This window comes from Psittacula echo (assembly GCF_963264785.1).
Source record: "Psittacula echo genome assembly, chromosome: 1".
NCBI classification, from domain to species: Eukaryota; Metazoa; Chordata; class Aves; order Psittaciformes; family Psittacidae; genus Psittacula; species Psittacula echo.
Window position 1 is genome coordinate 97,461,104 of NC_137735.1, and position 16,200 is coordinate 97,477,303.

The 16,200-nt window shown below is 45.3% G+C and overlaps 1 protein-coding gene across 1 annotated transcript in view; it reads left to right on the forward strand.

The window, feature by feature from the left end:
• TMTC1 (transmembrane O-mannosyltransferase targeting cadherins 1) overlaps positions 1-15,899 on the forward strand; it is a gene marked incomplete at both ends in the record, with an annotated part of 140,450 nt that extends 124,551 nt beyond the window's left edge. Inside the window, 8 exons of the mRNA XM_080635398.1 lie at positions 3,055-3,163; positions 8,950-9,052; positions 12,031-12,166; positions 12,956-13,100; positions 13,214-13,351; positions 13,750-13,872; positions 14,942-15,019; positions 15,759-15,899. Coding sequence (XP_080491524.1) covers positions 3,055-3,163; positions 8,950-9,052; positions 12,031-12,166; positions 12,956-13,100; positions 13,214-13,351; positions 13,750-13,872; positions 14,942-15,019; positions 15,759-15,899 — 973 coding nt within the window. The remainder of the gene's footprint in view (positions 1-3,054; positions 3,164-8,949; positions 9,053-12,030; positions 12,167-12,955; positions 13,101-13,213; positions 13,352-13,749; positions 13,873-14,941; positions 15,020-15,758) is intronic.
• Between the last annotated feature and the right edge of the window lie 301 nt (positions 15,900-16,200).

Sequence of the window (16,200 nt, forward strand, 5' to 3'; positions counted from 1 at the left end):
CACTGAGGAGCTCAACTCTTGACAGATATTGCTCCAGGTGGGGTCTCACAAGTATCATATAAAGGGGAAGGATCACTTCTCTGGCCCCACTGTTGGCCTTCTTTGCCATATAGGGTACATTGCTTGCCTGCAGTCAAGTTTTTCTCCACCGGGACCCCAGTCATCCCCCAACCTGTGCTTGCACATGGAGTTATTCCACTCCAGGTGCAGGACTTGCATTTGCCTTTATTGAACTTCATGAGGTTCCTGTCAGACCTGTTCCCCCTGAAAAGCAGCTCTGCCTTGCAGTGTGTTGCCCACTCCCCCACTTTGGTGTCATCCACATAGTATAGATGAATGGCAAAGGAGTGCATCTAAATTATCTGAGTCAGTTTTAAACCAGGGAGTCAAACAGGCTTCGAGGCTTCCTGTCAGGCAGGCAGAGTTAGACACTGCAAGCTCTCCTTGTGTTTGGGTGTGAAACCGAGATGCTCAGTTGTGGAGCACTTACTGAGTTCTGTGATTCTGGCTTTACAGAACTAACTTTACAGAATAAAACAAATCTTGACAGTTAAAATGTTCCCTGGAGCACTAATTCCTAGTTTACTCTTTACATTGCAAATGAAATTTGCTCCAGTGCTAACAGCCCACATGCAGCCCTGTGCATCATCAGATTTCTGTGGAGTGGTTTAAACTGATGCTTGTCCAACTGTGGGGCACTTGAAAAATATGGAAAAGATGCTACCAGTGGAAAGAGCTTTTTCTTGTTCTGAGCTCAAGCATGCTGGCTGTAGAGGGCAGATTGAGAGCTCGAGTGGAAGAGGGAGTCAGGAGAGGGCATTGTAAGGCAAGGTATTTGGAGAAAAATCAGATTGAGTGATCATAAACTCCTCATATCAGTTGAATTTGTTCTTTCTGTCATAGCGAAAGTATAGATTACTTAGCTTTTCCTGCCCCAGATCCCCAGTTTATGGCAAATTAGTGTGTATGACTGTTCCTTCAATTCTCTGTGCTCTCCCAAACTGCCGGAGATTTATAAAAGCCACAGCCTTGATCCTGCAAAGTATTGGCCTTGATCCAGAAAAGCACTTCAGCCAGTAATTAATTTTCAACTTGCATACATAAAAGTTAAGTACGCGTTTAAGTGCTTGGCCAGATCGCCTGGTATCTTGCAGGCCTAAGCCCTCTGAGAAACTACTGGATCTGCTTCTTTTAATGTAATTCAGTCTGTCACATAAAAAGATGCCTTAATCTTTCCCTCTCTACCCCCACTTTCAGGAGACAAACATTGTTCTTGGATCAAAAGAAAAAAGAAAGAAAGGCCATTTGAGAGGAAAAAAGAGTAATTAAGAGGGCTGCCTCATGTTCAGAGTGCGTGCTTATGGGTAATGGGGACTTTTACTGCTGCTGAGTGGATCACTTAATCCTTTTATTTCTGTAGCTGGCATTTCCTAGGGTTTTTTGCCAAACATCAATACCTTTATAAAGCAGTCATCTGGTTTTGATTTTTGTCACGAAACTGCAGCCAAAAGTTTTATAAATGGACAAGCTAGCTGGTCTCTAATTAGCGTAGGAGAAAAGTGGTTATTTATTTGTTTTTGCTTCATTCATGTAATTCATATGGAACACCACTGGAAGAAGAAAAAGACCAGCACAACTGGCTTTACTTAGCTTAATGCAAGGCAAAATATTCTTCCAGCTATACAACTAGGAAGGGGAAAAATCTGCAAAGCCACATATATTATCAGCTGAAATTTGCACCTTATAAACGAGATCTGGTTACTTGACTATGTCATGACTAAGGCCAAAGCAGCAAGGTGTTCACATATTTTGTGTCCCGAAGCCTTTTGTTTCGTTTTGTAAAGAAAAGAAACAAAATTTCTCCTATTCATATTCTTTCTACAACCAACACAAGGAAAATGTTCCAGTCCGGCTAAACGTCCTCAGATGTTTGTTCATGAAACCTCATTTTTCCAAGGAAAGAAATACATGGAGATACTGGAGCAATGTAGCTCAAATAAATAAACATCCTTAGATTTTCATTCAGGAAACCTTTTCTGTTTTCCATGGTAATAAATGCAGAGCAACCCTAGCTCATCAGCATAGCCAGCTCTCAATTATCTCTGTTCATAATGTTAGGATCTGAAGAGCAGACTACTCTAGCCTAATGACTGACTTACTAAGGGATTATTTAGAGGTCCCAGGCAGATTTAACTTAGCAATATTTCAGTTTCAAAGTATAATTTAACTAAGCCATAAGTGGCTCTATAACGGCACTCATTGTCTAGGAACATGCAGAGGGGTTTTAGGAAAATGCAAATGTTTTGGTGTCGCCAACCTACTGATGTGAGCAGGGTTGGTGAGAGCAAATGTCCTGTTCCCAGGACCTCAGTGACATGACTGGGGCCAGACCTCCAGAAGCTGACTGCAAACTTGGTGTTACCCTGACAGCATCCCTTCCTGTAGGGCATGTGACTTCCCAAGGACATTGATGGGAGGGTCTTGCATAGTACTTCATGTCTGGGGACGCTTTTGCTATCTTGTCCTTTATGTGCCTTTAACTCCTGATGGGTTGAATGCATAAGAATGCAATGTATTTGCCATAAAGAGAAATATTAAGAGGATATGTATGGTAGCACTGGAGAAGTTTACAAAATCTGGTGGTTATGACTCAACAGACAGAGCATGTGGCCTGTACTGCTTGCCTGATAGCAAGCAATAAAAATACCTTTTGTTCTTCAGTGTGTGGGGCTGAGGAATGAGTTGTTTTGGGCAGTGTTTTGTCTTCGCTAGGATCATCACGTAGTGCTCAGTATGACAGATACCAGAATAGAAGACCAAACAGCAGATTAATTAAAGCCCATCTTCTCCCAGCCCCTGAAAATAACATATGGAAACAGTGATGGGCTGAGGAGATGCACACTGTGGAGAGGATGCAAAAGTGAATATTTTAGTCTTTGTTGAAAAGGTCAAGCTGGGGACTTTCACATCTCTTTAAAGCAGTTAATCAGTGGGATGACCTAAACCTGTGCTTACAGGAACGTTTCTTTCTTTCCCTCCTTCCCTGTTGTGCAGGTCCCAAGGGAAGAAGGAGGAAGCTGTGATTTTACTTCGGAACTCTATTAAGTACGGCCCAGAGTTTGCGGATGCTTACTCAAGCCTGGCCTCGCTGCTAGCCGAACAGGTAAAGGTGATCGCTTGAGTTCTTGTGACTATTGTGCATGTGTATGCACTGCAGCTGCAGAGCCTCCTGCGCATCCCAACAGAGCACCCTCACCTTGCATGCAGGCGTGGGTCCCCCACTGTCTGCAGAGAGCTCTCAGGCTGCGTTAGAGATGACTTTTTCGGGATGGGAGGCAACTGATTTGCAGTGAGTAATTACACCCACATGATGTGGCTCTGAATGAAATCACTGTTGAAGTTGTGAGTAAACACCCTCTCTGCAGCTCCCCACGTCTATGGCGAAGTCTTAATCCATTGTACTTTGTTGTGACAGCAGAATAGGCGAGCACTTCCCCCTCAGACACACATGCCTACGTAGGTAACTGTCCTGGGTTCAGCCATAGCAGGTTTTTTTTCCCCTTCTTAGTAGCTGGTGCAGTGCTGTGTTTTCGACTTTAGTCTGAGAACAGTGCTGATAACACACCGATATTTTAGTTGTTGCTAAGTAATGTTTACTCCAATCAAGGACTTTTTCAGTCTCATGCTGTGCCAGTGAGGAGGGGCACGGGAAGTCGGGAGGAAGCAGGGACAGGACACCTGACCCAAACTAGTCAAAGGGGTATTCCATACCACAGCACGTCATGCCCAGTATATAAACTGGGGAGAGTTACGCGGCAGGCAGGTGGTGAGCAATTGTGTTGTCACCTTGTTGTTTCCCTTATCATTATTATTATTGATGGCAGCAGTAGTGATTTGTGTTATACCTGAGTTACTGGACTGTTCTTATCTCAACCCGTGGGAGTTACATTTTCCATTCTCCTCCCCATCCCTTCAGGAGCGGGGAGGGAAGAAGGGGGTCAGTGAGTGAGTTCTGAGTTACTGGCTGGGCTTAAACCAAGAAAGTAACTTTGAGATTTCATAATAAATCATTCCAAAGCTAGGAAATGACAAAAACCAGGTGGGCTCTGCAGCCTGAATTCTGCCCCTTGCATGCATGCATCGGGATATGGCCCTTCATTACCGTGGTAGATGATCACATACAGGGGATGGGAAAGCTCACTAGCTTTATGTTGCTCTTAATGAACAGCTGTTCAATATTTTATTTAACCTTGTTGTTCAATATATGCCCCCAGGTCTTATTTACTGTGCATGACCAAGGCTGTGCTCTGGAGGCAGGATTACTCATTTCCTCTCAGGCTTGCTCCCCATGCTCATTACTTGAGGCTCTCCCTACTCCCTGTAGTTAGGTAATTTATTTCTACGAGGTCCCTGTGAGGTGAAATATTGCCCCCATGGAGAAAAAGGGAAATTGAAGCACAAAATGCCTGAGTTCAGAAGCCACAAAGTGTGGGTGCCCATGTTAAGATCACCAAGCCCTGCATTTCTCCATGCCTGCAGCAGGAGATGAGGGATGCTGTGCTTTGGGCATTGCTCCCATGGGCTTTGGCCATAGCCAGTGGCCCCAGTTTGGGGATACAGGGTTGGGTGACAAGGTCCTCATAACTGCACAGCTCCAGCACACCTCTACAAACCTTTGAAAACTGATTTTTTTCACCACCAGGTTTCAAATCTAACTGTTCCATAGCATGGTGTGCTAAAGTTTTCTATAAAGATTGCCAAAGGCAAATACGGATAAAGCAGAAATGTATCCCATTTCACTGTTTTCCATTGATCTGGTTAGTGAAACCTCTCTGTAAGGGAAGTGGATAAATTTCAGCAAAACTATAAGCAGAGATCTTGTTCTGATTTAGGCTTCTTTAATGATGTAGGCACTCTGGAAAACTCATGTATGATATATGTGGATTACTAAAAAATGTGCTATTTTATTTTCCCTTTTAAATTGCTTTCAAATTACTTTCTTCCCTGTGACGGTGCTGAGGCCCTGGCACAGGTTGCCCAGAGAAATTGTGGCTGCCCCATTGCTGGCAGTGTTCAAGGCCAGGCTGGATGGGGCTTGGAGCAACCTCGTCTAGTAGGAGGTGTCCCTGCCCATGGCAGGGGGTTGGAACTGGATGGTTTTGAGGTCCTTTCCAACCCAAACCATTCTACGCTTCTATGAAATATTCAAATACTATTAATGTCAGCTACACCGGCATAGAAATACAGTGTGTGAATTGAAAGAACACACTCACTGAATGGGAACTATGTTTTGAATAAACCTGTCAATAAAGAGTCTTCTGCAAGTATAGGAAATGAGTCCTCCACAGTAGTACCTGGTTTTAATATTAATTGAATTTATTAATTAGAACCATCGATTGTAAGGTCAACAGAGCAATAAAACGATTATAGAGCCCTGAGGCCTTCTGCCCAAAGCAAATGCCACTAATAAGTCCAGCAATAATTCATCTACTCTTACATATAGATTGTTCACCCTCTTGAGTAAGTGGTAGGGGAAAGAGATACTACAATTTCCTCAGAAAATAGCTATTTCCTGCAGGCTTTTAACACCTTCTCACATTCAGCCACAGCGAATGACTGCCTGTGCAGCTTCTGCCTCTCACACTCATCCTAGTGACTGCAGTAGGGGCTGTCCTACAAACATGTGCTGCTGTTTGTGGCTGTGGGCTGCGGAATCAAACGCTAATGCTGTGTGCTTTCTGGAGGGGTAAGGGCAGAAGTTTTGGTATCTTCAGCCCAAAAGATGATGATGGGATCCCATTTTTCAGTTTTGGGTTTCCCACTTTGTCCAAGCAGTCATGTCCAAACTGTCTAAAAATTACAAACATGTCTTTCTGTCTATTTGTGGCCCAGTGTGTGTGTCTCACAGCTGAAGGGTATCTGTGATGCCATGCAGTTTATGCAGTAAACACTGAGACGTGATAGAAAGGGCCTGAAGTGTCATGAGTGGCGCATTAAAATAACTCACATGAGATGACCATGCCCATGACAAGCTGCTGCTCCTCCAGCTTTGCACTAAGGATAAGAAGGGAGGAAACATGTGGATGTGGCTCAGTGAAATATTGCCAGGATTACCTTGGTTGGTCCCACACAGCATGTTCCCCCCTGTCTTAAGGGCGATGAATCCAAAATAAGGCTTATTGGCCCTTTCTTCCTACAGATGTAAAAAGTGTTCCTAAAAGAAATGTCCCATGAACCAGGGAATTAGCCTGTAACTCGATGTAATTGCCCTCTTCTCTCTTTGGTAGTTGGTTCTGAAGCCAGAGCTGACATGGAGAAAACTACCTCCATATCGTATAAAACAGTTTGGCTTGTTTGTGCCTTTTATCACAGAATCATAGAATCATAGAATGGTTAGGGTTGGAAAGGACCTTAAGGTCATCTAGTTCCAACCCCGCTGCCGTGGGCAAGGATGCCTCACCCTAGACCGTGTCACCAAAGGCTTGCCCTTCTTACTGCTTTTTCTCCTTGATGTTGCAATTTGGTCACAATGTATTGTTGTTTTCCTTGTTCTCCATGATAACTGCAGTGGTGCTAATATCAGAAATCAAACATTTTTGTTTGCTATTTTCACAACTCTCCTGGTTCCCCAGGATTTCCTCTGATGCACTTGAACAGCACCTTCTTCCCAGCACGTGTGTGTGTGTGTGTGTGTGTGTGTGAAAATTGAGCCATGAAAAAACAGACTTAAACCTCTTGGAGTTCAACTGAGAGATCCTCACATGCATAGTATTTTTAATATCATAAAAATCTCATACTTTTTTTAAGCCAATCTTCTGCATTTTGTGAGGTTGATGAATGTTTCATGAGCATCGGGAGTGGCATTATAAACTGTTAATGAGAATCAAGCCTTGATGAATTTAGAGCATTTCTTCCAAGAAGAGGAGATGCTGTGAGAGAGAAAGCTCTGGCACAAAAAACTGGTCCCACCCATCCCAATTTCTGACTGTGCTTAATGCAAACACTTTGTTAGAGAAATCATCCCAGACTGTGCTGAGCCTGGGGCATGCAGGTGCCGAGAAAGCAATGCAACCATGATGAAAATGCTAAAAGTGCTCAATATTAGTGAGTGTGTTTTGCCATGGGACACTGCTAATCCAGTTTAACACAACCCTTCCGTGTTTTAAAGATTGGGTTTATGGTCAGTAAATAAAATGAAGAAAACTGACATATGCGCACACAAAGCCACATTCCTTGACTGAAAATTAAAATCAGAGGAAAAGAAACTAATACAGAAATCTTTCAAGATACGTTTGTTAATGTCTTGGTAACACAGATGCTTTCTCAAGAAGTTGCTCTTCATTTTAGTCAATGCTGATGGTAGCTACACTTTTCCTGACCCCTCAGGATAATGATGTCAGAGTCACATAAATATATCCAAAATGTCCAAACTTAAGCACTTTTTAAAAATGTGTTTCTGGGTTTTATCACACACTATCTTTTCTGCTGGCTGACCTTTATCATGTAAATGTGAAAGCACTTAACCATGGCAAACTGCGCGCTTTCATCAAGTCGTACTCTTCCAATGCGATTAATTCCAGCTCCCCAGTTCTGAAATACGAGGTGAGAAAGGAGCCCACACATTTAATCAGCTACAGAACAAAAGCTGCCATCAGGTACGCCATTTAAATCCAGAGAAAACCCCAGAGGCTCTAGGATTTGCAGGGCTTGGGGAGAGCACAGTCCATAGCTGGGAGTGGACCAACCCTTTATTTCAGTGTGGGTTCAGCTCCCAGGCAGGACGTTTGCTTTGGTGGCTCCTGGCCCTCCACAGTGGAGCCCCAGATGGCTGATTTTGCTTGGGAGCATCATCAGGGGGCTCTGGAGTTTGTTGCCGTAGGGTTGTACCACTCCATGGCAGGGAAAGAATTGAAGAAAGCACCTTTGGTGCTGGAGGCTTGCCCCACAGCCCTCTGCACTCTGCTTGTCTCTGCTGTTCACAGCCTCCTTCCATAAATGCGTGCAACAGCAAGCCTCTGAGGTTAGGGAGGGAAGGAAGATTGTGATAACCCATGCTGGTGAGCGTGTGCAGGCAGTGGGCAAGCTCTGGCTGGCTGGAGGGAAATGGAAAGCTTATTAAATTGCTATTTATCTAAACGAGACACCTAATTTTCATTTTACAGGACCAGGCTGCCTGTAGCTCAGGCTAGAGAGCAAACAGCCTCTGGGACACTTTCTGTAGGCAGGGTGTTCCCAAAGAAAAGTTCTGTATTTTCTAGAAATGCTCAGCACCAAGAAATGCCCTTTAAATCCATGCAAAATGTAAGGGCTCAGTGCATCTGGGAATCAGCGTGATGGCACATCCCATCAATCCCAGTGAGCTACATCTCATGCATTGACAACATCTGGTTTTAATCTGGATCAGTCAGATTTTCTCCACTCTTTCATTGCCCCCCATCCTCCTCCAGCTTCCCTTGTCTCCCTGTAGAGCTCCCCATTCCCCAGGCATCACACATGCCAAGCTTTCACTCCTTGTATTTTCTCTGCTGCCTAGGGATAGAATAGCAGAGCTGCAGAGGGGAAAAGTTAGCCAGGGAGATGCTCATTAAACAAATAAATGAAAATATATCAGCTCCCAGATGACAGATATTTCTCAGCAGAGCGAACACAACCCCTGTCGCTGTGTATTACCTGGCTGGGTGCATGCCCAGCTGGAGCTCACTGACACTGCATAGGAGCCACCTTTTCCAGCTATCATTCTTGTTTCACAGGTAGCTCCAATTGCAAACGTATGGGGGAAGGCTGTTTGAATTGCTCTGGGGTACCAGATGGCAGCTATACTGCATCCATGCCATGGGGTATAATTCTGGCCTCCTAGACAGCGGGTGGGCTCGGACCTTGGGCTCCACATACAGCAAATGATGCTGACACCCTTTCTGCCATGGCTAAGAAATCTCTTTCTCTTTTAAGGAACGGCTTGAGGAAGCAGAAGAGGTCTATAAGGCTGGAATAGAGAATTGTCCAGAGAGCTCCGATCTGCATAACAACTATGGTGTTTTCTTGGTTGATACCGGTAAGTGAGAAGCAGCAAGGAATTTGCCCTTTCTGCCTTATTTACTTTGAGTTGTTTTATTCAGCAATATGCATCTGAAAGGGTGTGAAAAGCTTCCAAAGCAATAGATGTGCCTCTGCTGTAGCTTGGAAATAAATATCCCTATGCTATCAAGATGGCACAGTGTACTGGAATTTGTAATCAATGCAGGCACTGTGCGGCAGTGGCGTTCAGCCCAGCTGTTCCCTTCAGTGTTTCTCAGCATCTTCATACGGGCGATTGTCATCCTCAATTTGAGCTGGGCAGCACCCCAACAATAGTGCTGTTTCTTCAGGAAAGCATGGCCACATCAAACCAAATTCCAGGCACACAAGTGAATCGTTATGGTCTTTGGAGCACTTGCAGCTCTACTTGGTGACAAAGCAGCTCTTTGGCTGTAAAGGTTGAGTGCCACCACTATAAAAATAAACATGGCTTTTAAACAGCAGTCATCTTGTGAAAAGAAAAGCCAAGATACTCTGGGATGAATTGATTTCTCAGGAGCTCCATAATGACAGCCAAAGCCTTTCTTTTCTGAGCTCCTGGTTCCTATTCAAATTCCATGGACTCAAGCACTTCCTGCCATCCACATAACAACAAGAACAACAAAAAACGCCACTGTAATTGCTGACTTTTATTGACAGCTTTATAAGCAAAGCCAAGTTTGACAAATGACTAGTGGAAACCAAATTACTGTCTCACTCCTGGCCCTTCGGAACAGAGCTGGGACCCAGTGATGTAATATTGCAAGCTGTAAGTGTTTGGTTGCTACCCATTCTGCCCCTCTGCCGCTGTGCCTGTGGTGCTTGGGAAGACAGGACAGTGGTGCCCATCAGTCTGCAGCTGGCTGTCCTACCTCTGAGCTGACATTCAGCCATTGGTCTTCTGTAGTACCAGTGTGAAATACACAAGGAAGCAAAATGAATATTCATAATCAAAAAAGGCATCTCGGCATTGGCGACAGAGGTTGAGTTTCTGAATTTGTGCCCTGCAAAATTCAAGCTTGCAAATAATAGAAATTCCTCAGTATTTTCACACTGACATTGTGCTTATCTCTGCTTGCCATCCCAGATAAACTGCCCTTTTCCTGCCAAAAACTGTGGTCCAAATGCACTGCAGTGCACTTTCTATTTTTTGCACCTGTGCCAAAGTGAAAACTAACTTTTCCTGGTTTACTACTACACTTCCTTACACTCAAACAAGAAGAAAAAACCCCACTGACTTCTGGTACTTCAGGCATTATGTGTAAATAACCCTCCTGGAGACATGACAAGGCATGAAGGAAGCAGCTGGTATGGAGCCCATCACAGGCTGGGCTCTTCCCCAGCAGGCACAGGGAGATGCTGGGAAGCACCACACCAATTAACTTGCAGGACTTTGTGCAACAAGCCTCCAGCAAGAAGCCATAATAGACAGCTCTGCAGTGGTCATAGACATTCATCTCCCTTAACGATGCACATTACCCCTGTGTGTTGAGCGGGGAAGGCACTGGCTGACTCTACAGACTAAGGTGCACACCCAGCTGCTTCCCAGGATGTTTTGTACGTGTGCTTTTCGAAAACACCTGCCAGAGGTGGGAGAAGATGAAGGCTTCCAATGGATGCGTTGAAAAAGTCCTATCTTGAAAGATGCACATTGGCCTTTGATGAATCTTAAGTGCTTCTAAACCTCCCTGCAGACATCCCTCCTCTTTCCTGTAAAGGAGGTGCTGAGAAGTGTCACTGTTACTTTTATGTTACGGAGATAGTCTCAGAGAAACCAAAAGAGATCTGAAGAGCTATGAAAATAAAATTCCCACGGCAGCAGGTGCTCAGTGCCCCAGCACGCACAGGCTGCTTTCAAGTTCTGCTTTCCAGCTAGAAATTGAATTAAATACATTGTGAAGTGATTTGTCTTCAAAAAATGCCAATACTCCAAAGCTTTGTTGGCGGACAAAGCTCTGTGAGTATCGGTTTTCATCAGGAGATTATCTGGTCTACAGTGTGCAAACCAATTTAACAAGCACTGGGGTTAAAAATACGATATTCACACTGCTGGAATGCTGGAACTTTATACTGTGCTCTATTAATTTATTTAGTAGGTAGCCAGCAGGCCCTGCCTGAGGGAAGCACTTCAGAATCCTTCTCGAGGAAAGCCATTACTTAGCTAAATAAAAATATGGTGTTAAAAATAGAACTTTAGGCCTTTGGGCTCGTGGTCTGGTGCCTTTCCTTTTGCACCGCGTTGTATTTTGTGCTGGTGCTCGATGATGTCATGGACTGCGGGACCTTGCACCAGTACACATTGTCACACAGGGAAGCAGTGCCACCCAATGGCTCCTCTGCAACACAGAGTTGGTGCCTACATGATCCAAAATGGGCACCTGGACACCTCTGGTCTGGGATTCATTGCCCCAAGGTAGGAATTAGCTCGTCACTGGCAGCTACTCCCGGTCCAGTTGAGCAATGCACAGAAACTGAGCAGGGCCAGCCAACAGAGGTGGAGGGAATCAGCTCTGTTTGAGAAGACCTGAAACTATTTGCAGCTCTGGTGAGCTTGTGGGGTATGCCAGGAGGCTTATTTTCCATGTCTGTGTTGCCTTTCTCTGCAGCGGGCCAGGGCGGAAGAGTGCTCTACCAGGAAATGGGACACGTGCTCCAGCCCCCTCTCAGGAGTGGGCTCTGTGTTTAGCACAGTGGGTGTATCTCCCCTGCAGCATGATTGCTGCAACAATTGACTTGACTTGCTACAGCCCACCCCATGAAAATCTACTTATCAGGGTCATCTCTGAATATTGGAGCCTATTAGTCTGGACAGCAATTTTCCTTATACTGAATCTCAAAAGGCTGAGGCTGTATTTCTCTCTCAAAATGGTTCCCATGCACAAAGCAGTAGATGAAAGAACCCAGAGCATTAATGTGTGCTGAATTTGTGACAGGCTTTTTTTAATGCACCAGTTTAATTGCCGTGTTTCCCTCCAGGGGCTCCTGAGCAAGCCGTGTCCCACTACAAGCAGGCCATCCACCTGAGCCCCACTCACCACGTGGCCATGGTCAACCTGGGCAGGCTTCACCGCTCCCTGGGGCAGAACAAAGAGGCTGAAGTGTGGTATAAGCGGTAAGAATTTGGGATGCTAAACAGAGGTTTCTCTCTTCCCCCTGTAAGGCTTGTCTCTGCCAAAGAGCCTCGGATAGATGAATCTGTCAGTGCACGTTTCTTTCTTCATCCGGATAAAAACCTCCAGGTAAATCTCCAGATTTACCTTTGGTTATTTGGCTATTTTTGGGGAATGCTTGGAGAAGCAGCACAGACTCTGGCAGTGTTGACTTCTCTGGACCATTCCCAATCCACAGGATGGACATGCTGCTGCTTTTGGCTGGGGGATGCTCTAAAGATGAAGTCGGAGGTTCCTTGATGGCATGAACAGGTTGTTAGCAGGACTCCCACCCTTCTTGAAGCTGGTCTGTGTGTGCCGCACCAGTAACAGCTATAACTGCTGCGCAGACCACCACTAAAACTTTGACACCATCAGGGACTCTGACCCATCCTAGCAACGTGCCAGTAGGCAGGCTCTGACTCCTAGTATGCAGCAGGGTGGATTTTTTTTTGGGTGGGAGGAGCCCTCCTTTTTGGCATCCTGATTTGTGTTGACCTTTCCCAGTTTCTGCCACCATCAGCCATTCTCACTGCTGATGCACTTTGGAGGTGGCCCTCTGTCCTTTTCAGGTGGCGAGAGAAATTGCTGCTTGGGCATGCTTACCCCTCCAAGAGACCTTAAGTTCATGCTTCTCAGGGTGTGCTGAGCAGGATGCAGAGCTTAGCTGTTCTATCTCAGGAAAAGCCACACCTCGCTCTTCTGCTTTGATCCCAACACCACCCAGAGCATCTCTTTTTCCCAAATTCCAGGGCACTGAAGGTATCCCGGAAGGCTGAAATCCTGTCCCCGCTGGGGGCTCTGTATTACAACACGGGGCGGTATGAAGAAGCATTGCAGGTTTACAGAGAAGCAGGATCACTTCAGCCTTCAAACAAAGAGATCCGACTGGCACTGGTGAGTGTGGGGTGAGACCATGGAAGTGGAGCGCCAGCCACTGGGTGCAGCATCATCTGTTAAGGAGGGCTGAGCTTTTTAATACCATAACCCTTTGTAATGTGGCTCCATAGGCTCAGGTTTTAGCAGTGATGGGGCGGACAAAGGAAGCTGAAAAGATGACAAACCATATACTCAACGAGGATGTGAAGTGTCTGGAGTGCTACCGCCTTCTCTCGGCCATCTACAGCAAGCAGGAGCACTATACTAAGGTACCATGGCTGCAGAGTGCCCTTGTCCTGAGGGCTCACACACAGAGCTCAGGTTGAATTTTACACTCCATCTGTCCAGAGACATATCACATGCCTTAGTGCACATCCAGTGGGTTTATTTTTTTCCTAAAGCCTCCTTTTTATCTAGATACTGGGACTGAAGTTAAGCAGTGTGGGGTTTTTATTACTTACTGCTCCCTCTGCTGTCAGCCCCGCTGTCAGCCCCACTGCCACTAAGCCACAAGCATGTAAAATATCATTTCCATGTGTGTTAATGGTGTGGGGCAAACAAGGGAAAGGAGGAAGGTAACTTTTATGCTGGGAGGCCTAGTGGTGAAGAGAGCATAAGAGGAAAGGCACAGAATACGGTAACACAATGTCCTCTTGCATTTTCACAGGCACTTGAAGCTATAGAAAAAGCTCTTCAGCTAAAACCAAAGGATCCAAAAGTCATATCAGAGCTCTTTTTCACTAAAGGAAACCAGCTAAGGGAACAGAATCTCCTTGACAAGGCTTTTGAGGTACGACTGCTTTAAGCCCTATGGATAGTTTTGTAGGCTTAAATATAAGAGTTAGGTCACTGCATCTAATGCTCCCTGGGGCGTGCACCCTGGCTGTTGCTCCTGGGAGCTCAGCAGTTCAGCAGTGGTACAGGTAAAGCTATGGGGCACCTCATTTTGCCAGACCTGGCTGCAACATTTTTCCTTATTCCTGTGTGGGAGTACAGCTCCCTGCTCTAGAGGTTTAGTACAGAGTTGTGGTAGGATTATGGAGGAGCCTAGGCCTTTTCCTATTGACCAGACCCTTGGTCTATTCAGCCCCAGCCTCCTTCCCAGTGATGGCCAACCCCAGGTGGTTCAGCTTGAAGCATGGGGAATTGTGAGAACCCACCATGTTGTTATATCTCACCTTGTTACCTAATAGCTAAGAGGTTGTCTTACCCTGTGGATCCGGAGGCTTGAGAGCTCAGAAATTATGTTACGTTAAATAATAGTACCGAATATTACTGTATTACCCCTCATGATGCCTAATCCTGATTTGAATCCTTTCCTTTTGAGACACCATAGAAACGATGTTGTTTGACAGAGTCCAGAGGGTCCTTGTTGCTGCTTCTCCCACGCACAGTGGTGGAGCCAGTGGAGAGGGGTAGCATTGCCCTCCGGTCCTTCTGAAACCTCCTCACAAGTGACTGTACCATAGTCTGCTGCCAGCTCCAAAGCCTTGCAGATGAGGAGCATCACAACTGACACATGGCTTGTGGTTGGCAGGCACCTGCCCAAGGAAATGACCCTGATGTGGAGGAGACCCCAGTGGTGCAGGGTGCAGAGAGGGTCACAGGGGTTGGCATGGCTGCTCATATGGTGCTGTGGGCAGGGAAAACCTGTGAGGTGAGCTCAGCAGTGAAGCAGTGTATTATGTTGCCTCTGGTGTGAAGAAGCTGAAATTCAGCTTGTGCATTGTGTGTGAGAAGAATTTGAAATTATATTTTAAATGTATTCAGAAGGAGAGGAAACTTTCTCTTTCCCCTCCAGCACTGGTTTTGTTTGGAGATTCAGACTCTTAACCTAAAAATGTTTCATATTTATGTAGAGCTATAAACAGGCTGTGGAGCTCAACCCAGACCAAGCGCAGGCCTGGATGAATATGGGAGGCATTGAGCACATCAAGGTATGACAGTTTTGCTTTTCCTTGAGATGCCGAGTGCAGAGACTACTACTCAGGACAGAAAGCCAAATTTGTTTCAGGCTGCCAAGAGCTGCATGTGTGTGAACAGTGAGTGTCCCTGACACATTTTACCCAAAAAGGGAGGAAAGTCTGCTCACCCCAACTAGAACTTCCCAACCAGACTGCTTTGGAATATCTATCTTGCAATGTAAATCTCATATTTTAAGAGGGCAGGCTGCAAGGAACAACCTGCCCATCTCTAAAGCTTTCCTGCTTCAGTTGTTTACCTACCTTAGAGAAAAGTCACCGTGAGTTGACTTTTAAGATTCCTCTCTATGGAATTAACTTAGTAAAGATGTCTAATGCAGAATACTGGCATGAAATTATGGAAATAGACAGCCTGCCCTGTGATTGCTTATCTTTTTGAAGACTTTAGCATATCATTATGATTTGGGTCTTAAGGAGTCACGCTGTATGATATCCTCAAGCTATCCTGTTGCTGAGTGAAATTAACACTTCTGGTACAATGTAACAGACAAATGTAAATCTGCTGTGTGTTTGATCAAATTTAGGCTAATGGCACTCTGTGATCCATTTCATAATGAAGAAGTATTCCTGTTACCTAACAATATCAGGTTTTATAAATTCTTTTTCCTGTGTATTATGGTCTTCACCATTCCCAAGGAATTAACTTTGTATGTTAGGGAATGCGAATGAAATCTGCCACTCATTTTCTTCGTAGGGGAGCTACATCACTGCCCGTGGCTACTATGAGAAAGCCTTACAGCTGGTTCCAAACAGCAAGTTGCTGAAGGAGAACCTGGCCAAACTGGATCGCTTGGAGAAACGGTTTCAGGAAGTCCAGGAGAAAGACCAAACATAGCATTCAGTCACCAGTGGAATGAAACTCATGCCCCTTGGAGAAGAATATGGTGGAAGCCTATTCTTGAAGTGATGCTGAAGGAACTTCGACAGGACTCAGACTTACGGAAGGCAGATTTTGAATGCATGCTTACGTTTGACCAAAGTTACAGGAGACACTTGGCTCCTGTGGGACATGCTGGAGAATGAATGAAAACCTTCCTTTAATCAAGATTTTTGCTTAGGCTGGACCCATTTTAAACACGCTGGGAGTGTGGGTGGGACGTGTACCTTCAATATCTTGGTTATGACCGGGGAAACCA